This window comes from Balaenoptera physalus (genome assembly GCF_965194825.1).
Source record: "Balaenoptera physalus genome assembly, chromosome: 9".
Taxonomy (NCBI): Eukaryota; Metazoa; Chordata; class Mammalia; order Artiodactyla; family Balaenopteridae; genus Balaenoptera; species Balaenoptera physalus.
The window spans coordinates 12,631,442-12,654,771 of record NC_138888.1 but is presented as its reverse complement, the minus strand read 5'-3'; the positions used below and the strand labels follow the sequence as shown (position 1 = coordinate 12,654,771).

Sequence of the window (23,330 nt, the reverse complement as noted above, 5' to 3'; positions counted from 1 at the left end):
ATAAACAAGTGTTGTCAGAATTCTTACCAAGCCTTCCCCGGGTTTAATGTTTGGTAAGTGAACTTCTTCCAGACATGCACACTGGCTCATAACAGGATCCGTGGTAGATCGGATTGTTTTATCACAGATGCCATTTAAAACCTTGACCTAGAGTTGGAGAGGCAAACAGGGAAGGTTCAATCATTAACCAAGTTTATCTCCGGCTGAATTTTTTTTTAAATGCACTTCACCTATCATCTTTAGCTCTGGTTGTGATAGTACTGTGATAATACTGCTCAGTGAACACATGGCACTTGGGTTCCGTATTTGCAATGTGTGGGAATAGTGCCACTATTTCAGCTTTGCTTAAAAAGTGCACCTTTTATATTAACTCGTTTACAACCACTGAAGCGCACAGGCTGGGCAGAAAACCCCTTTCAGCAGTTAAAGAGTCCTGTATTCCCCAGCCATCTGTGTGGTTTTTTAGGGATTGCTCACATTCTCCGCATACCAAATACGGACAAGGTAAAAAAATATATACTTTTGCCTGCACCTTTTTTTTAATAGATTTTATATTTTAAACAGTTTTAATTTTAGAGAAAAACTGAGCAGAAATTTGAGTTCTATATACTTCCTTCCCTACCCCAACACAGTTTCCAACACAGTTATATTATTATAACAGTTAATAATAACAAGATTTTATTAACATCTTGCATTAGTGTGGTACATGCATTACAACTGATCAACCAATAGTGTTACATTATTGTTAACTAAGGTCTGTAGTTTACATCAGGGTTCACCCTTTGTGGTGTACAGTTCTATGGGTTTTCACAAATGCATAATGTCATATATTCACCATCACAGTATCACAGAGAAGAGTTTCACTACCCTAAAAATCCCCTCTGCTCCACCTACTTGTCTGTCCCCGCTCCCCCACTATGAAGCCCTGGCAATCACCCATCTTCTCACTGTCTCTATAGCTTTGTCTTTTCCAGAATCCTACATAGTTGGAATCATACGGTATGTAGCCTTTTCAGATTGGCTTCTTTCACTTAGTCATATGCATTTAAGATTCCTCCATATCTTTTCATGGCTTGATAGCTCATTTCTTTTTATTGCTGAATAACATTCCATTGGCTGGATGTACCAGTTTGTTTACCAGTCACCTACAGGACATCTTGGCTACTTCCAAGTTTTGGCAGTTAGGATTAAAGCTGCTCTAACATTCTGTGAAGGTTCTTGTGATATAAGCTTCTTTCATTTGGGTAAATACCTAGGTGTACAACTGCTGGATCGTAGGGTAAGAGTATGTTTAGTTTTATAAAAAAACTGCCACAGGGTCTTCCAGTGTGGCTGTACCATTTTGCATTCCTATCAGCAATGAACGAGAGTTCCTATTGCTCCGCATTTGGTGCTGTCATGTGTTGGATTATAGTTATCCTAATAGGTGTATAGTGGTACCTTGTTGTTACTTTAATTTGCAATTCCTTAACGAAACATGATGTTGAACATCTTTTCATATACTTATCTGCCAGCTGTATATCTTTTTCCATGAGGTGTCTGTTTGGATCTTTTGTCCACTTTTTAATTAGGTTGTTTGTTTTCTTATTATTGAGTTTTAAGAATTCTCTGTGTATTTTGGCTACAAGTCCTTTATCTGATATGTGTTTCAGAAAACAGTTTCTCCCAGCCCATGGCTTGTCTTTTCATTCTCAGTGCATTGATGGAGCAGTGTTTTTCATTTTAATGCAGTCTACCTTATCCATTTTTCTCTCATGGATCACGTTTTTCGTGTTGTATCTAAAAACTCATCGCCAAACCCGAGGTCACCAAGATTTTCTCCTGTTACTTCTAGGCATTTTATAGTTTTGCATTTTACATTTAGGTCTCTGATCTTTTTAGTGATGGCTCACATTCTCTGAACGCCAAACACTGACCGGGTACAACTGTAGAGACGTGAGGATCTCTATTAAGCGGTCCCCGTGTAGAAATCACAGTGGCTACATGTGGTTACTTCTCCCGATCAGATTCATCTAACCTTTGAAAATGAAACAACTAAAGAAATCAGGAGATTCTGAAGAGTGATTTTTTTTTTCCCCCCAAGGGGGAGAATCCAAGAAGTGACACTTTTTACATTCCTCCAATGTGTTTAGCCTCCCTATTTATGGAAAATATATTTATAGCAGTTTCATTGCTAAATTCCTCAACATCAGTAGGAGGAAGGCCTTATCAAAAGAGCACAGGCTGGCTTATGTCAAAAGGAGGAAGCGATGATGAATAGTTACAGAATGCTCTTTAAACAGTCACAGTACATCTCCCTTCTATCATGAGGTTTTTGCCAAGATTTTTTTTTTAAACAAAATGGTCCTAAAGTGAAATCTGCACAACAGTTTAACCCTGATTAACAGGCTAGTTAGTAATTTAAGTATAATTGTACCCTGATGAAGGGTTCAGAGCAGGGAAAAAAAAAGTAAAGCAGAGACCCCAATATATCCAATTTAAGCACAGGAATTTTCACAGGAGTTGGTCTTATTGTTAAATAACTTTTATTCTTCCTTTTCCACCTAAATTAATAGACTCATATCCCAAAAGCCGATATTTCGAAGCATATCCTGAAATAATTAGCCACAGTACATTTACTTTAATTCACGTGATTCCCACTGTTTTGGGAAAAGGAATTTTACTGTAACTTTTAGAAGGTATACTTACTACAGCCAAAACTTTATCTTCCATTTCTGCTACAAGGCAATCCTAAAGGAAGAAAGAAGAAAATGAAAACTATAAGAGCTAAAAACTTTCAGAAACAGTTGGCTTAGCTCACTAGATATTTCCTGGGGTCCAAGGAGGTCCCTGACACACTTCCCACCCTGCAGCCTGAGCAGTCCTGGACCATCTGGAGGAGAGACCTGGATGAGAGAAAAGGGCAGAGCAGGAAAGGAGCTGACATTTGACTCCTCCTAAGATTTCAATCTCTCCTGACCCAGGATGCTAATCATCCAAGGAACCCATCTGACCAATTATTTGATCAGAAAGCCTACAAAAATCACCAGAGCTGAAAATCCACCTACTATCCAGACTGTACAGAGAGTAGGAAGCCAGAAGTCAGAGTCGAAGAAAGTTGACAATGACTCTCAAATGTGACCCCAGGCTGAGCTAGCACTGGGCCAACAAGCCTGGAGTCTTTAGCTCTGGGCCTGCCCATAAGAACAGCTTTCAAATAAGGGCTTGAGTAAACTTAGCCACAGAGTTTATTTTAAGCACCAGTGAGATTAAATCAGATATTTCGGTCCTTAATAGATGAAAAGCGTTCAACAAAACGTTCATTAACACACTGCCAGAAAAGTGGTCTTGAGGTATGCTATTGATGACATCAAAGAATGGGCTGGAATGCAAAGCATTGTTTACTCAGCTTAAGAACAAAAGACTCAGAACCTTATGAACCCAGTTAGCTGATTATAGGAATAACCATTGTCCTGTGGAAAAGCAGCCAAAGTGAAACTGCCAACGTGAAACTCTCAGTTAACCTTCTGAAGCGTACCTACAGCAGATTTCAATCAACATGGCAGAGTGCATGCAGAAAAAGAGGGAGATCAACGAGATTCTTGACAGTTTATTTGGCACCATTCAGTAAATCCCAAACTGGGGCACCCTAAGGAAAATGCGAATTATGTTATGTACAGGAAGGATACTGATCAACTCTGTTGGATTTATCAGACAAAGATGTTCACTTCAATCAAAATGTCATTTTAGGTCATTTTTTACTGCCACTGGGGGTAGGGGTAAAAATGTATGATATTCTACCCTATGTGATTTTATAATCAGATTTTAGGCGCCTTCTTCTTAAAAGGTTTTTAAATTTTCTCTACTAGGTAAAAATGTGGGAAATAATAGTCACTCTACTGCTACCAAAATTCACACAGACTCTCAGGAAAAGAGCAGCCTAGTGAGAAAACACTTAAAAAAAGGAAATTTAGGAATGTAGTTTTGCACGTGTGAATGTGATATAAATTCAAACTCCAGGAGCAACTGCTGTAAAATATGAATGATTACCGTTCAAAAATGTGCTTTTCGGCCTCCATCCTGTGCATGGAACTAAACCATCAACTACCGTGACGGCCCCTCCCCTACTCACACCATCTGAAGGACGGAATTCTCAAAGAAATGTCAACTTTAGCAAAACAGAATACTTACACGGTCTCGTGCTAGAAATAAAACTAATGATTTGTGTTTATGATTTTTCACTACACATCCCAAATGATACGAGGGCTGTCATCCTCAGGAGGTAATCACCCACAGGCAGAGAGCTCCTGGCCAAACACCAGGGCCCAAGCATCAAGGTGCACGTGTGACCTCATGGTCCCTCCAACTTGATTCCCTGACGGATCCGAGGAGCCACCAAGAAAATGGGCTCCTGTGGTGACGGAGCCAGTGGGCGAGGAGCACGCCTGTCTCCACGAACTGTCCAAGGCAGCGTGTGAAAGCGCCGCTTTTTACCTTCCGCCCCCGTGAACGTGGGTTCCCACACCCATTCCTACCGGGAGGAAGCAGCTGCAGGCCTGACTTCATGCTATTTGGCATGAAGGCAACAGAATGGAAAAAAGAAGTACTGGAACCAAGTCAGCCCTTCATGATCCCGACAGCAGGCCTGAGCTGTGTCACATTCTTTGGTCACCTGGGCCAGCAGACTCAGGCCAATCAACCTGGCAGAGACCCAGCCAGGGCAGCTAGCAGCTGCCCCTTCTCTGCCGCTCTTCCTTATTCTACTCTCTTGCTAACTGAGGAGCCCTGGGAGATGGGTTTAACCTCTCCATAGCTCAGTTTCCTTCTCTGTAAAGTGAGGATGATAAAACCTGTCTCAGAGAGCTGTTGAGAATTAAACGTGATGACACACGTCAGGCAGATACTCCATACCTGAGACCCAACCAGCTCCCAATGAATGGTCTCCTGACCTGCCCTCCTCTGCTGGGTGGCATGCTTTCTTTCCATTCAGTTTTTCTGGGCTCTCTACTGCTCAGCATTTCTTCCTACGCTGGAACCCAGCATCTGCCACTGCCATGTTGTCTCCTGCCAGTTTTCATGCCCTCGCAACTTCAGGAGGACAGATGAAGGAAAGAGATCAGAATCCCTTCCCACCAGGAGACTTCACCTGAAATTATAGCCTGAAAACTGGATGGAAGGTCTATCCATGGACTCGGCGTGGGACGTAAATGAATCGCTTTGCTATACACCTGAAACTAACACAACATGGTGAATTAACTGTACTTCAACTAAAAAAAGGAAAGAAAAAAGTTAATTAGCATAAAGAAGAAGAAGAGTGCCATTTCCTTAATGGGGGAAGAAAACAACAACTGTTTATCCTTCTAATCTGGAGAGGTACACACTGTCATCAGAGGGAAGGATGCAGAGAAAGTAACAAGAAAGAGGAGGGGAAAGTGGCAGTATGTGGAACAGAGAAAGAAGAAAAGGGACAAACAAATGCCTGTCTTCACACACAGGGACACGGAGAGTACAGACTCTAGGAGAACACGTTCCTTGTCACCAGAAATAAAGAGACACAGCTTTTATTCCTTCAATTCCCCAGGGAAAAAAAAGCAATAAATGGAAAAGGCAGGTTTCTTCCTAAAGAGTCAAAAGATATTTTGCCAAGAAGTTTGGAGAAAAACTGCACTTCCCGCAGTTGTGAGAGGGTGTGAAACCCCTGGCAAATTCAGCCTTGCTGCTGCCACGACACCGCACGTGGAAAAAGACATTCCACTCATCCTTCAACTGTGCACACAAATTTTACTACTTGCCAAAGCAACTACGTTCTCCAATTACTACAGAAAACACACATCCGTCAAAAGCTAAACATGTTTTTCAATCTAAGTTCATAAAATGACATTCCCATATATATTTACACATTGCCAGTCTTAATCCTTAAAAATTGTTCAAGTTTAAATAAACTAAAAAGTACCAGAAATCCCAACATATTTGTTAACTTTGTCTTCTTCTTAAGCCATCAAGTTCGGCTCCAGAAAAGCAGTACCAGAAAAGATTTTTATATTTCCTACTATAGGCTATTATTTCTTAAGTAGGCACTGTGCTATACATATATCTTATTTAATCTTCATAATCTTTTGAGGTAGGTATTACTATTTTTTAAATATTCTATACTACTTCTCTAGGTCTAATTTTGCATGAATAAGTAAATGCGGTCACATATATACTTTTTGTAAGTGAATAAGTGTTTTCTGTTCTTTGGCTTGCCTCCTACATTCTCTCCCCACTTTTCTCCCAGCCAAAGTAAACCCAACTTTTCTTCCAGCCAAAGTAAACCCAACTTTTCTTCCAAACTGCCCACTGTATTTATATATTCCTTTGTATATAGGTTTTCAGATGTATTGTGTATTATAAATACATATATACATACATTTAAAAATTTTTTGGCCACCATTTGTCTTCCTCTTACACTTTTTTTCCCTTTTTTCTTACTCCACAATAACTTGTAGAAATTCCAGCAAATTATCTGGTAAGGTAATTGTTAGTATTCCCATTTTACAGATAAGAAAATTGAGACTCATAAGTTCGAAGTGACTTGTCCAATGTCCCAGGGCTAAGTAATGGTAGAGGTAGGATTCGAACTCATAGCTGTCTGTCTCTGAAGCATATGCTCAATAAGCACCAAAGGGAAAACAAAAACAAAAAGTAAACACAAACAGAAACAACACCTGTTGTGTCCCTTAAGTTTGGGTTAAATTTTTCCTGATAAGCAACAAATTCTCAACAGTTTATTTGTCAAAAGCATTATCTCATTCGTTTAAACACACATTTAAAAAGTACCATGAATCATGGGCCAGGCATCGTGCGGCCCCAGTAAACAGGGGTAAGTGTGATGAGGATGCCCAGTGGGCACCCTTCTGAGCGGGATCTGTACCCCTGGGCAGCCTCTACCGCAAATGCCAGGACTTGGTGGCTACATGATGAATGCACCGTGATTGGTGTCAGACTGTTTCTGTCAAAATTATTTTATGCGCCATAAAAACGAGCTGAAACTCAGAGCCACTTTACTGCTCTGAGCGTTTTCCGAAGAACATGGCCTCAAAACCATAACGATGAAGTCCCACGTGCCTCAAGTTCAAGGGCTGCTCAGGACTGGACCTTAAACAACAGCCAAACTTCACTCTTCATGTTCCGGGAACAGACAGAAAGCACATAGCTTTTCAGAACTGCATCTATTTTATGGCATGGTTAGAACTGAGGAAAGGATGTTCTTTACTTTTTGCCAAATCAGCAGGGGAAACAAATGTGCAATCACAGAATTTTCAAACCTAGTGAGGTGTGAAAAAAGAACAAGTTCTTCCTTATATTTTATGGCCTCAACTCAATTCAAAAATAATTTTACAACAGTCTGCTACATGCCAGTTAATATCTTCCTGGTCTTCACTAAGATGCGAAGGTCTGGCAAATGAGTTGTGTGTGAAACTGACGTGTCACTTCCAAACCAGAACATCTGTCAGTGTGAGAATCACCGAGGTTCTCTGTCCCTCTGCCCCAGAGACAAACAACATAAGATACTGGTTGTTCTGTCAGCCTACAACCTGAAGTGAGGCGAGCTGAAGCAGATCCCTCAGCTGACCCATTTGGATGTAGATAATCCAGGAATAAATTGCTGAGGTTTGGGGGCTGTTTGTTACTGAATCACCACCAAGCTCCTCCTGACTGGTAAACCTAACCACCAGAGGTCAAAATGAAAAGAAAATTAACAAGCTGATACAGTAACATACGCAGAACAAAGATTATGGTGAAATGTAGTTACTCCAGAATTCCTATTTAAAAAAAAATTAAGTGCTCTAACATTTTAGAGAAAGTACAGGGCTATTAGCTCAATTATTTTAAAGCAAAAGAAGGTAATCTCTGATGTAAAGGTCACTGGTCATTTTTCACAGAAACTATCTGTAAATTCATCTAACTTAAAGCCCTTCATCTCTCCCCAGCTCTGATGGGGGGAGAAAGGGGGAGAAAGAAAGAATGGTACTTCATACCTGCATGTAAACCCTTTGAAGAAAAGGAAAAGGGAAAAAAAACTTTTAGAAAACACCAGTGATGTACTGACCTTCTGGACTGTAGTGGTCAGATCCAAGCAAAGCTGAATGATTTTGTTCTTCGTTACTGAGAAATCAGTGATCCCTGTAAATGGAGCCCTAGAAAGCAACGAAAATTCTCTTTAAAAAAAAAAAAAGTGGAGAGGATGAACCCACTGGGATCCCACACTGTGCGTTAACAAGCACAGCTACACAACAAGCTGGTTTAAATTGTTATGTAACTGTTGCCTCTCAAGTAACACACAAAATAGGAATCTGAAGAGAACAGAGACAGAGAAGTTCTAGATAAAAACACATCCAAAAACGAGCCAAGAGAATGAACATCCCTTCAAAAGTCAACTGACAGCCTTCATACCAACAAATAATCAGTAATGTTTAACCTCAGTGAAACTCAACTTTAACTCTTCTCTAAGCTGAGGTTAATTTGTTCCTGCTATTCACCTCAGGAACTTCCAAAGGGACCCTAAAATGGACCACTGACCCCAAACTCCTGGACAGGTCCAATGGCAAGGGCAAGAAAGGGATAAAGGTTCCTCTTCCTCAGGCAAAATACCGACTTCTATGCATCTCAGACCCTCCTTTTACGGGACAGTAAAGTACACCCATCACTTACCGGTCCAGCCAGGCTAACAAGGCCTTGGCAGCGCCTATGAGCTCCACCACAGAAGTCAGGAACTCATTGGGGGGCTTGTGGGAGGTGTGCCCATCATAGGCTGGACTTTTTCTCCGGCTGCTTATGTAATTCTGTAAATTGTGGGAAGATGCTCGCAGTTTCAGAACCAAGTTCTTCATATTGTCGGTTTCAAGGCCATAATTCTGGAAAACAAAATCAAAGGGAAAAATTCAAAACAATCAACAATGTCCAAACTCTCGTAATAACCAAAAACCCACTGGGTTACCTGAATAACTCCTACGTCAGCCACAAAACCCTACATGATTTGCTCACAGTGCTGATCTCACCCACGTGGGCCACACCAGCCTTCCCTCTGTTCGTCTTGCCTCAGGGACTTTGTTCTCGCTAGTTTCTCTTCCCGAAATTCTCCTCCCACAAAGGTTGGCATGGACAGCTCTTTCCTATCACATCCTAATTAGCCCAAATGTCCCCTCCTCTTCAAGGCTTCCAGGACCATCTGGAGCAGTTTCTCAACCTGGGCCCTAGTGACATTTAAAGCCTAATAATTGTTTGTTTGGGTTGGGGGGTGGGATTCCTGTAGATGGTAGAATGTTTAGCTGGCCTCTACTCATTAGATATCAGTGGCATCCGGTCCCCAGCTGTGACAAACAAAAATGTCTCCAGACACTGCCAAGTACCTCCTGAGGTCACTCTCTAGCCATCACCTCTGTCATTTCTGAACCACCTTGGTCACTGCTGTCTTTCTAAGTCGGATGCAAGCTCTGCGAGAGCTGGGCTCTGTGTGTATTACTCATGACTGCATTTCCAGGAGAGCAGACGTAAAGCAGTCATTGAATGGAGGAATTTCCATCAGATAAAAGTCACACAGAAACAGAACAGCACTGACTAAACATCAATTCACCTGGAAGGTCATTTCCATCTTGTGAGCTTCTAACCTCCGTTCTTTCCGAACAACGTTTGACTTACCTGGGTGCTTTTAAAAATTCCGTTTCACGTGACAATATTGCCCTAGACTACTCTCTTCCAGATAAAGAACAAATCCCAAGTAACAACAAGAAACGACATGTAAATCTGACATGACTTTGGGGGGAGGGTGAATTTCAGTATTCAATTGCATGTACACATCCTAAATTGGTGTTTCATCATTTTTTAAGAAAAAAGTGAAAATATTTTTGGGGTATATTAAACTGTGTCAATAGCATCCCAAAGCAAGAATGTGGTATCATTTAAAAATTGGTTATAATATATGGCCAACACTATTGAACACTTTATGCCAGAAACCGGGCTTACTGCTCGGCAAATATTATCTCAGGTGAAACAGCGTATGAGGGTGGAAGTGATATTATCTCTATTTTGCAGGTGAGAAAACTGAGGCACAGAGACATTCAATAAATTCTCCAAAGTCACACAGCTAATCGGTGGGAGTCGGGGGGGATTCTAACCAAGGCAGTCTGCATCGAGGGTACAAGCTTTGGATCACGATGCTGTATATGCCCCCTTCCACACTCCCTGTCCAAGAACGGGCAAAGCGATGAGACAGAAACCAGGATGGGCGCTGGACAAGAAAAAGGAGAAGTGGCCGGTCATCCTGGATCTAGCACAAACTAGCAAACTGTTTAACCCCCCTAAATTCTATCCTGACCTGCTCCATCCCCTCTGATGTGTTAGAAGCTTCTTTCAGCCAGCTTCAGCCAACCTGGACCTCACTCTTGTCCCCACTGCATCTAGCCTGTCCCTTGGTCCCTCCTCTGTTACAGCCCCATCTCTAATGCCTCAGGGAGGGGTGAGAAATGTCCCCAGATCAAGATACATAAAGCATAAATAAACCAGGGAGTCTGTGAGAACTTTTTTCTTTTGGCAAGTTGAACAATGGTAAGTAGCAACAGTAACAACAAAAGACAATACCCTGAATGAAAACATTTCAAACTTTAATTAGATTTTATGCGAAGTTTAAATTTATGTGGCATGTTGCTTCTCAGAAAATAAAAAATATTTTTAAAAAAATTTATATAGAAAAGAGTTAAGAACAATTATAAAGAAAAAAAAACTCTTCAGATGCATTAACTGAAATTGTCTTTGCGAGCTTTAAAAAAAAATGTAAATTTCAGAACAAAAATGAGTCTTCTGTATTAACAGTGATGTTCCATCTAAATTTGATATTCATTCTTTTTTTTTTTTTTTCCACTGTCATTTTCTGGAGACCAAAATATGGCATTGTCCTTCAGTAGAGAAGACAAAAATAAAAAGATGGATTTTCACCACGGCTTTTTTTTTTTTTTTTTTTTTCACCACGGCTTTTTAAATCAGAGAATCAAAGACTCAAAACTGAGTGGATGGGGGCTTCCCTGGTGGCGCAGTGGTTGAGAATCTGCCTGCCAATGCAGGGGACACGGGTTCGAGCCCTGGTCTGGGAAGATCCCACATGCCGCGGAGCAACTAGGCCCGTGAGCCACAACTACTGAGCCTGCGCATCTGGAGCCTGTGCTCTGCAACGGGAGAGGCCGCGATAGTGAGAGGCCCGCGCACCGCGATGAAGAGTGGCCCCCACTTGCCGCAACTAGAGAAAGCCCTCGCACAGAAATGAAGATCCAACACAGCCATAAATAAATTAACTAATTAATAAATAAATTATTTAAAAAAAAAAAAAACTGAGTGGATGAAGAGCCACATGACACAGCTTGTTTTGAAGCACTTGTGACTATGATTAAAGGGAAGCGTCCCCTTATTCAGTTAATTAGTCAGCCTGCCGACTCATAACAAGAGTTCTGAACAAAAAGCAGGAAACTCAGCTTTCCATAGCCAATGACACCATGAATTACTCGGAACTTTTATTACTGTAGACAACATTTATTTCTTGAACTCAAAGACGATTAAATTCATCTTAGTGTTACAGGAAATTTTAAACCTCAATCTTCTACAAACCTACCACTTTTAATATTAAAATAAAGGAGGAATGTAGCTTGTTAACTGGTTCTTTTCATTTCTATTCAGTTTCTCTGATTCTTTTTTTTTTCCCCCCAAAAAACAAATCACGGGACTACAAGGATAGACAGATGTAGCTATAATAGATAATAATTTTATGTTTTCAGGTACTTCAGAGATTTTAATCAGCTTTATTAAGGTATACTTTATGATGCATAAAACTCACTAATTTTAAGTGCACGACATAATCAATTTTAACAAATGTATACAGTCACATAAGCACCATCACAATACAGAACATTTGCATCACCCCCAAAACATCCCTCATACCCCTGCATAGTCACTTTCCCCAACCCCCAGGCCCTGGCAACCTCTGATCTTCTTTCTGTCACTGTAGTTTTGCTTTTTCTACATAGATTATAATTTTTAAAAGCAGTAAAGAAGGAACAAAGAAAGGAAGGAAAATTCCACCCCCTTCCACCCCATTCCACAATAAGAAGAGAACAAGAAACTGATTATATTAGCTCCAAAGAACCTCTACTATAGAAACATAATCAGGAAAGGATTATTGACTTAAGTGTCCCTCAATGAAAGACAGTAAATGAATAATTTCTCAGACCAGATTTGATTATTTTCACTAATCTTTTCCCCAGTATCTGTCTCCTTCAGAAATTGCTAATTTAAGATAAGGTATCAAGACAGTACAAACTAAGAAATGAAACGAATCTCCAAAAATCTAGACACGTACTAGAAACCTTCCACTGAGATCTCACTTCATTAGAAGTTAGCCATCAGGGGTCATTTCCTGGTCTGGCTAGAGAAACGACACATGAGACAGGAGAAAAGGAAAGAGGCAGATTCTCGCTCTTCTGGTGTCATAAATTGTACACATTTTAGCTAAGGACAAACCTTACACAACTTCTCCGCCACTTTCTTTCCCCATTCCTACTAGCTCTGTCTGTGATCTAACATACATGGTGATTAAGGAGTTTCACAGTCACACAGTCAAATCCATTTTACTGACTTGGGTCAATTAAGTTTCAACCTAAGAAGTATACTTCACAGTTTAATAAGTTCATAAGCAAGATCAAGTTAAATACAAATTGCTAGCATAGACTCCTCTTCCTGCACTATCTCTTCCCATAACAAAAAGGATAACGGTTTTTAACTGTTGCCATGGCTGGGTAAACGATAAACAGTGAGTCATCTCAGGGGTACACGACTGCACAGAAGCGCCCAGGGCAGGTAGATACATTACAGGTATTTCACTTAAGCACACAGGTAGGTGGTATCACTTCATACGTGCATGGATTCCAATTTTGTTCACTTTCTCAGCCTACCTCAACCTTAAAAACAAATCTGCCCCTGCCTTGGTCTTTAGGAAACTAGGGTTTGGTTGATCTGGCAACGAAAATGGGTTTTACAATTATACATTTTTACTCTCAATCCCACCCTAGAGACAAATGCTGTCCAACAGAACTTTCTGCAATGATGAAAATGTTCTCTATCTGTACTATCCAAATATGGTAGCCACTGGCCACAAGTAGCTACTGAGCACTTGAAATGTAGCTCTGTGACTAAGGAACTGAATTTTATTACTTCACTTTAATTAATTTTAATTTAAATAGTCACATGTGGCTAATAGCTACTGGAAAAAGCAGCTCAACAGCCCGTCCCAGTCACCCTCTGCCCCAGATACAGGGAGAAAAATTGGGCTCCGACTCTGAACTCAATCCTGGGAAGTGGTCCTGGTTTGCCTCAGAAAACAAGTCACTCTCCTAAGCCACTCCAGCCAGCCAAGGTCAATGTTCACAAAAGGGAGTTTTTCTCCTTGCTCCCTATCCAGAACCAGCTCTTTGTGGTCCATCTGCTCATCGGTTTTGGAACCTTAATCAATAGCTATTCCCTATTTTAGGTTCCTAAAGATCCTATCGGCACTTTTCTTTCCAAAACTTTGCAGTGGTTTTTGTTTTTTCCTCCCCCTCTCTTACTTCTAATTCTACTCATTTCCTGTCCATCATAAAATCAACATCCACTAAACTGTTTACATAAAAATGTCTTCCATAATACCAGGGACAACAGCAAACACATATTAACTGTCCAGGGGATGGACTGTTCAAGGCAAAAAATTACCACCTATTTATATACACAAAGATCTATATGGTGTGAATGGGTTAAACACAGTATAATCAACAGATACGTTACCATAAGAATATTTTAAAAGGAGATTATAGCAAGGCTAAAGATATTTCAGTGAAATGCTCTAAAACCCTCCCCAACCCAGAAAAGGCACATTCATTTAAGAACCCTCTGTGACCCTCGCGTCAAATGCATTCACTGGCACGCTGCTACATGAAACATGTCCAGAATGAGTCTGAGGTCAAAACTTTGTCTACAAAGGAAATTAGAAGGAAATTGTAAGAGATAAAACACAGCTTTAGGTTCTGGCATCTGTCCAGCTCTGTTCACTTTAGTCTAATATTTTAAGAGGTAGGGAAGGGGGGAAAGCGGGGAGGCAGCTGTTATGTTAATTATCCCACTTGAGGCCCACAACATGCCCCCAGTCCATCCTGCCTGCTCTCCTCCCACACTGTGGATTTCAAAGTTATTGACCTGCCCTCCAAGTCCTACCACAAAGTGAAAGAGGCGATCTGAAAGAGCAGAAAGGTCCAAAAAGTAGCGTTCCCAGAAAGGACAAGACTAAACTCAAACATGTCTTACTGTATGAAAAACATACAGCTTTAATAATAAACAGGACTCAGGTATCTTCCGGGCAGTGCAAAACACTTACAGGTTGGTACACAGCCACATCTAGGGGAGCAACACCGTACAAACGGGGAAAACACACACCACCATCTCCCTGGAGGTCACAGAGCCAGGAGTGTGCAGCAAAGCCTGCATTAAAACGCAAAAGCCTGGGGGTTTCCCTGGTGGCGCAGTGGTTGAGAGTCTGCCTGCCAATGCAGGGGACACGGGTTTGAGCCCTGGTCTGGGAAGATCCCACATGCCGTGGAGCAACTGGGCCCGTGAGCCACAACTACTGAGCCTGCGCATCTGGAGTCTGTACTCCGCAACAGGAGAGGCCGCGATAGTGAGAGGCCCGCGCACCGCGATGAAGAGTGGCCCCCGCTTGCCACAACTAGAGAAAGCTCTCGCACAGAAACGAAGACCCAACACAGCCATAAATAAATAAATAAATAAATAAATAAAAAACCGTTTAAAAAAAAAAAAAATGCAAAAGCCTGCTTCCCAGACCAGCTCTCCCATCACTTGGCCACAGCACCTTCCTGGTGGCAGCTCATTTATCAACCACAAGTAATTTCCCCATTACTTTCCTAAACAAGAGCAGCACATCTCAGAGCAGAAGACGAGGCTCTATCCACTTTAAGAAGAAGAACACGCACAATGCAGCAAGTGTTAAAGAATCAATGGAACGCAGACCAGCAATGGCAAAATCATCGGGAGCACAATTTTTCCCACCATTCTCAGTGATATGATTGTATAGACCCCTTGCTCAGGTTCACAGCATAACTAAACCAGCCTGAATGCTGCCGAGTTTGCCCAAATCCTGACAGTTAAGGAAACAGCATCCTTCGCATGGCATCACAGCAGCCTGACAAGGATCCCACCCTATGCCAACCAATTTATAAACACAGTACCCTTGGAGGTGGTTTCAACCCACACCTAAAAGAGCTACGACCCACACGGCCACAGATGCAATGAAGAGTCGGAACCTGGCAGGATCTAACTCACTCACGTTCAAGCCAAAACTCAGTCAGCTGCAAAATGTAACTAAGTTCACATTTTTTCCCATCTAGCTGCCATTTCACAGGTTGATTATTCCAAGCATCAGTATCAGTTATTGAAATATCACAAATATCTGTGAAACATAAAAATGCTTTTTATAGTAACAAAAACAGACATGAAAATCAGAACCCATTTGTCATCTCAATATAGAAGAGGACATGTTCATTCAGGACCATCTTCATCTTTTTATTCTTTTTAAAAGATAAGAAAATAAGATGAATACAGAAATTTTTTCCGTAAAAGGCCAACTTTTTCTGTACAGGCCAAGAGAGCAAATATTTTAGGACTTGAAGGGCCACATGGTCCCTGTTAACCACTACCCAACTCTGCCACGGTAGCACAAAAGCAGCCACAGATAACACTTAAATGAACGGGCAGGGTTGCGTTCCAATAAAACTTTATTTACAAAAATAGCGGGCCAGATTTAACTTGTAGGTCATCGCTTGCCAACTCTACCTAGCAAATGATTTCTTTTCTTCCCTTCTGATATTATCTTCAGCTCATGCTCTACTTCCATGGATCATTAAGAAAATGATGATAAGCTAAAGCGCAAAACTGTGGCGATTTAGAAGATGAAATTCTTAAAAACATCATGGCGGTACAGATCACCTTTTCCTGAACTAACCAGTGCACAGAGAAGGTCGACAGCCTCCAACACAAGTTCCTGGTGTCCAATTCGTGTGACACCCAGCTCCTCAAGATCCTGATGGGAAATCTGCAGCAGCTGCTCTCCATTTATCTTCTCCCGTTCAAACTTGTGGACATACTGCTGCAGGCAATCATCTAACCCTACCAAAAAAAAAGCAAAAGGGTCCATTATTGTCATTTTTGTTCCTTTACTCAAAAAAATGCCCACATTTAAATCAACCTCAGGAATTGCCAATTATGCTCCACTATTTGATTGTCTATACAATGTGTATCCCACCTGAAGGACATCTTTCAAGTGTGTCCTCATCTTCTTAAGCAGATTTTAAATCTAATGCACAGCTTATTTGTACAGCAGAAAGTAACACAACATTGTAAAGCAATTATACTGCAACAAAAAAAAGGTTAAAATGGTCAATTTTATGTGCTGTATCTTTTACCACCTTAAAAAAAATAAATAATTAAAAATGTTTTATTTTTAAAAATGCAAAAAAAGAAATTTCAAATGGATCCTACACAATTTTGACAGTTACCGTCCCATTCCCTTTCAGCTAAAAGAATAAACACTAACCCCTGCTGACTTGAAATGCTAGTTATCTGTGCTAGACATATGTTTGTCTGTTTGCTAAGCAGTCTTCCTCTGGAACACCATCCCTCTCCCAGCCCATGTGATCCCAGTGGACTTTCCAATCAAGATGCTTTGCCACAGTGATTGGCCACACTATTCTATCCATCAGCCAGTTATAGGTTCAGGGATGACCATGTGACTCAAGCAGAACCAATCAAAATCTTCCCTGATATTTGATATATGAACATAGGAAGACAAAGTCCCCTTCTTCCTTTCCAATTAGAAGTCATAAAGGTACAAACTTGGGGATGTTGGCAGTCATTTTTCTGATCAGTTTTACAAAATAAATCTATTCAAGACAAAGAAGATGTCCCAGTAATATCCAACATGTCCCTGGATCTAACCCTACTTAAAGATTTCTAACCCCAGCATTTTTTACTTAAATCAAAATAAATTCCCTTGTTAGCTTAAGCTTATCTGTGTTGAGTTTCTGTCCCTTAAAACTGAAAGAGTTCTAATGAATACAAGATCTAGAGGAGTAGGTACCAGCAGTGGTACGAGAGAAAGACAATGTTAAATGGGTTAGTTCATGGGAATTTTTCCAGGTCAAATACTATTGCCAACAGTGTTGTATTTTAATGTTCTTATATAATGATTAAAATAGGTAACCCTAAAAGAACTTGGGATTCTTTACTCCTGTGTAGAGAACTCTGGTCAACACGTTAATGGTTTTACTGGAAAATCTTATACTAAATTAGTTGATCTATTTAAGCCTAAAAATAAAAGCCACCTTAGTGTTTTAAAAGGTAGATTTATATAAATTCAATCCCAACACAAAGGATGAAAACTCAATTTAACTAGAATAAAGTATGTGGAAGGCATGTTGCTGTCCCCTTCCCACCCAAACACACAAGCACACACACACACTTCATTTAACTCTCACGAAAGCTCTCTATGTGGGTACTCTGAACCAGGAAAAGTAGACGTAGGTCCGGCACTTACTTTTGGCAATACTAAAGTCCATGCATCTCAAAATCTGATATCCTAGGCTAAACGATATCTCTGCCCCACTTTTTTGAAAGTTTTGAAAGTGGCAAAAGCTTTCACCTCCTGATAAGATGTAGAAAGAGGAACAATGTCCTGATAACCATCTGGGACTATCAAATAAATACAGGAAGAGGAGGTTAAGAAAAAATTAATTTTATGAAAACTAGTCAGAACCAACCCATCCTCCCTGAAGTGACATCTGTCTAGCAGAGGGGATCTGTCACACAGCAGCAAGGTTGGGGACACTGATATAAACCCAGCTCTACTTTGATGGCCTCGAGCCACAAGTGGCCTCCATGGCATGTGAGTTGAGCAGGCAGTGGAGGCCACACAAGTCAGCAGGTATGGAGTGTCATGCCACTGGGGTGGCCAGGGGCAGCTGCACAGAATCCAGCTGCAGTAGTCAACAGTGACAAGGGCCAAAAGCCGAGGAGAGCCTCCTTACAACTTTATTCCCATTTCATAGATGACTAAATTAGGGCTCGTGTAAGTTGCATAACTTGTCCACAGTCACATAGCTGGTAAGATGCCAAGAGAAGGATTTTGTCAGCTATTTTTCTTCAGCTCAATACAGAAGAAAAGAGCTCAAATTCAAATCAAGGTTTGTTGACACAAGCCCTGATCCTTTTGCCTTCTACCCTGCAAACATGAGATTATAAAAATTCCTCTCCAAACACCTTCCTAAATCAGCAGTAAGGTCTAATTACAAAACAGTTATTATTAAAATAGAATCATGGAAACCTAGAGGTACTTAAAAGATACTTCACATTTTACTGAATCCAAAAAATTAGGAAAGTATGGACAAAAGACTAATTACTATGAATTTTGCCCTAAATGACTTAGCCAGTTTTAAGCCAGATCAAACCAATATCCTACAATCTCCCCTCCTTCAGAAGGTTCTCTTCCTTTGCCTACTTTTAAGCTTTAAAAGGAATTTTGGTTTTAACTTGTCATAAAAATTTAAGACAACTATATTGTACATTTCAACCCTGTCATGGCTGAATTGATCTTCCTAAGATTCATATGTTGAAGTTCTAATCAACAATATAATACCTCAGAACACCACTGTATTTGGAGGTAGTGTCTTTAAAGAGGTGATTAAGTTAAATGAGGTCATATGGATGAGCCCAAACCCAATATGACTGAGTCCTTATAAGAAGAGGAGACACACATATACAGAGAAGAACATGTAAAGACACAGGGAGAAGAAGGTATCTACAAGCCAAGGAGAGAGGCCTCAGGAGAAACCATCTCTGCTAACACTGTGATCTCAGACTTCTAGCCTCCAGAATTTCAAGAAAATAAATTCCTGTTGTTTCAGCCACCCAGTCTGTGGTACTTTGTTATGACAGCCCTAACAAACCAACACAAACCTAATAACACTTTATTTCATGTTCATCCACATGTGATAAACTCTTTCCTAAAATAAACAGGGCCCAATGACCAAAAGAATTGCAATTCATGTTTACGGTGCCAAGCAAGTTCTTTGCTCAAAATACGAGAACAAAACCGACTCATATTAGCTGTCATGTGCAGAATAAACCAGTCCATTAAGTGTAAAGTGAAGGAACCATGCACTATGGATGTTCATACAATTTCACCCCTGAATAATAAGTAGAAACAAAGATGAGGCCAGATTTCTCTTTTAACTAACTATGAAAAGTTTCACTGAAGAAACAGGATTTCAGAAATGGCTTCAGTGCATTAAGGAAATATTTCAGACACAGAGAATAAGGTTGAGATGAGAGGTGTGATGAAGTTTCTGGATAGGACAAGAGGGAACTGAACAAAACAGCAGAACATTTGCCTGAGAAAGGGCAAGAATCTCCTTGAGGATTCTGAGGAATATAAATGGTCTGACCTCAACTAATTGGAAGATCCCTGAGATATAGGAGAATTACCAAGTAGAAACACCATGTTGCTACCTACCCAAATACAGAATCTAGAGCGGCTTAAAGACTTTCCCCTATGGAAGCAGCCTAAATGCCCGTCAACAGATGAACGGATAAAGAAGATGTGATACACATATACAATGGCATATTACTCAGCCATAAAAAAGAATGAATTAATGCCATTTGCGGCAACATGGATGGACCTTGAGATTATCATACTAAGCAAAGTAAGTCAGACAAAGACAAATATCATATGATATCACTTATATATGGAATCTAAAAAAATGAGACAAGAACTTTGAAACAAACTCACAGACAAAGAAAACAAATTTATGGTTACCAAAGGGGAATGGGTGGGGAGAGATAAATTAGGAGCCTGAGATTAGCAGATAAACACTACTATATATAAAATAGATAAGCAACAAAGGCCTACTGTATAGTACAGGGAACTATATTCAATATCTTGTAATAACCTATAATGGAAAAGACTCTGGAGAGGAACAGAAATACATATATATATATGTATATATAACTGAATTACTTTGCTAAACACCTGAAACACAACACTGTAAATCAACTATACTTCAATAAAAAATTTTAAAAATAAAAAGAATTTCCCCTCAAGGGACACATCTATTGAATATGCTAAGTTTTAAATAGTATTGTCTCCAGTTTTATTATTCCAATACAAGATGGCGTATTGTTCAGTTATCCTATTGTTTAGAATACAATTACACATTTATGAACAGCCAAATCAAACTATTACGCAGTCCCACGAAGGAGGGGAAAATGCCCAATTTCAAATAAACTGGTTTTAGAATTTGTAATACACAGTACACTTTAACCTATTTGTCAAGTGTATCTATTTACCAGTTCTTTGCTTCAAGGAACTTATAGAAAGTCTAGCAGTGCTGAGAGAAACACAGAATTAATAAAATTAGATTAAACACATTCCATTTACACAAATTAAACACATAATTCAATGTGAAAAGAATCAGGAAGGCAAAGGAGAGGGAGTTCCCACAGAATGGAAGCAGCAGGGAGAGACAGCCAGACTTCCTCCCCTCTTCCCAAACCTGTAAATAACCCTAAAATTTCAGAGAAATCCCAAAGGCAAAAAGGAGAAAAAAAAAAGAGATATCTTACGATTTTTAAAAACACTATTTTATAATTTATATCAGAAAGCAACAGGGCAGTGGTTAAGAGCCTGAGTTCCAATCTCAATCCTACTTCTTGCTAACTGGGTACCTGGGGCAAGTTACCCAGTTGGCTCATTTGTAAAACAGAGATAATAACACTACCTACTACACAGATCTGTGATGAAAATTAAGTGTTAATAGTTATAAAGAGCTTAGAACACTATGAAGCAAATAATTACATATTTCGTTCGATTAAAAAAGTGATTTATTCAGGTCGTCAGTCCCCTCAGTGTTCAGAGCAAAAGTTGCTAGAGAGACACACAAACTCGCAAATGCTTAGGCAGCCCCCTCTGGAACAGCATAAATTGGAGATAAAATAAAATCTCAACAGCCCTTGTTATTAGCTTCCCCAGAATATATTTCCAAATTTGGTAGCTTACCATTATCATTGATCCCACCTAAAAATGTTTTAGAATATATATTGGAATACAAGCACCATGAAAGTGGAGTCTTCATTTTTATTCATTGCTATTCCCCAGCATCTAGAACATTGCTGGTGCACAATGTTTGTGAAATAAATAACTGAATGCATAAGAAAGACAAAGAACTTCATGTAAGTATTAATGTCATACCAACGCACAAGTCACCTGATTTTATTTTCCCATGCAAGTGAGTAACTAAAAATAACAGAACTACTGATTGTGATATCAGGGTATTTGTTGCAAGTTTCAATGTTTCAAGATTAAAGGAGGTCATTTCTACACTGGGAAATATTATAAACAAAATGAAACCCCAAAGCAAAACTCCAATCTTTGACAAGATACTTGCCCTGTACTAAGGATTAGTTTTTATTAACTAATTAATCTCTCCAAAATGTGGAAAGGATTGTGTACATGAACATTAAGACATGAGAGTAAATGCCCCAGTGCAAAAACTCTAGAGCTATTCCCTTCTAATTTTCTGTACAAGACTGAAATCAGATTGTTGACTAGATCAGCCTCTGTCCTGGCAGGTGCGGCCCATTAGAAAGATGTCCTAAAGCTATGCTCTCAGCCTATAGTTTCAAGTCAGCAAAACCTCTAATTCCACAATGACAGTGAGCCCAGAGTTGTTCTGACAGCCCTTCACATCAACTACTTTGATCATTAAAGTATTTTTAACCACAGGATTTTGTTTTGTTTTGCTATGTTTTAAAGAAAATGTGTTGGTGTCCCGGTTCAAGATGGCGGAGTAGAAGGATGTGCTCTCACTCCCTCTTGCAAGAGCACCAGAATCACAACTAACTGCTGAACAACCATTGACAGGAAGACACTGGAACTCACCAAAAAAGATACCCCACATCCAAAGACAAAGGAGAAGCTGCAAAGAAACAGTAGGAGGGGCGCAATCACAATAAAATCAAATCCCATAACCGCTGGGTGGGTGAATCACAAACTGGAGAACAATTATACCACAGAGGTCCACCCACTGCAGTGAAGGTTCTGAGCCCCACAGCAGGCTTCCCAACCTGGGGGTCTGGCAACAGGAGGAGGAATTCCCAGAGAATCAGACTTTGGAGGCTAGTGGGATTTGATTGCAGGACTTCAACAGGACTTGGGGAAAAACAGACTCCACTCTTGGAGGGCACACACAAAGTAATGTACTCATCAGGACCCGGGGGAAAGAGCAGTGACCCCATAGGAGACTGAACCAGACATACCTGCTAGTGTTGGAGGGTCTCCTGCAGAGGCAAGGGGTGGCTGTGGCTCACCATGGGGACAAGGACACTGGCAGCAGAAGTTCTGGGAAGTACTCCTTGGCATGGGCCCTCCCAGAGTCTGCCATTATCCCCACCAAAGAGCCAGGTAGACTCCAGTGCTGGGTTGCCTCAGGCCAAACAACCAACAGGGAGGGAACCCAGCCCCACCCATCAGCAGACAAGTGGATTAAAGTTTTACTGAGCTCTGCCCACCAGAGCAACACCCAGCTCTACCCACCACCAGTCCCTCCCATCAGGAAGCTTGCACAAGACTCTTAGATAGCCTCATCCTCTAGAGGGCAGACAGCAGAAGCAAGAAGAACTACAATCCTGCAGCCTGTGGAACGAAAACCACATTCACAGAAAGATAGACAAAATGAAAAGGCAGAGGGCTATGGACCAGAAGAAGGAACAAGATAAAACCCCAGAAAAACAATTAAAGGAAGTGGAGATAGGCAACCTTCCGGTAAAAAGAATTCAGAATAATGATAGTGAAGATGATCCAGGACCTCAGAAAAAGAATGGAGGCAAAGATCGAGAAGATGCAAGAAATGCTTAACAAAGGCCTAGAAGAATTAAAGAACAAACACCTAGAAGAATTAAAGAACAAACAAACAGAGATAAACAACACAGTAACTGAAATGAAAAATACACTAGAAGGAATCAATAGCAGAATAACTGAGGCAGAAGAACTGATAAGTGACCTGGAAGACAGAATGGTGGAATTCACTGCCATGGAACAGAATAAAGAAAAAAGAATGAAAAGAAATGAAGACAGCCTAAGAGACCTCTGGGACAACATTAAATGCACCAACATTCACATTATAGCAGTCCCAGAAGGAGAAGAGAGAGAGAAAGGACCCAAGAAAATACTTGAA

The 23,330-nt window shown here is 40.4% G+C and overlaps 1 protein-coding gene across 10 annotated transcripts in view; it reads right to left on the bottom strand.

The window, feature by feature from the left end:
* Positions 1 to 23,330, bottom strand: part of CNKSR3 (CNKSR family member 3) — a 105,025-nt gene that overhangs the window by 26,047 nt on the left and 55,648 nt on the right. For 9 of the 10 annotated variants that reach the window (XR_014267291.1, XR_014267292.1, XM_082474722.1 and 6 more), the window contains 5 exons: positions 16,049 to 16,212; positions 8,674 to 8,876; positions 8,072 to 8,159; positions 2,689 to 2,730; positions 28 to 147 (listed from right to left, as the gene is read on the bottom strand). Coding sequence is in view for 8 of the 10 variants with exons in the window: in XM_082474724.1 (XP_082330850.1) it covers positions 28 to 147; positions 2,689 to 2,730; positions 8,072 to 8,159; positions 8,674 to 8,876; positions 16,049 to 16,212 (617 nt within the window). In the remaining 2 variants the exon portion in view is untranslated. Of the gene's footprint in view, positions 1 to 27; positions 148 to 2,688; positions 2,731 to 8,071; positions 8,160 to 8,673; positions 8,877 to 16,048; positions 16,213 to 16,348; positions 16,369 to 23,330 lie in introns of those variants that run through there. The other variant, XM_082474721.1, reaches the window with a different exon arrangement.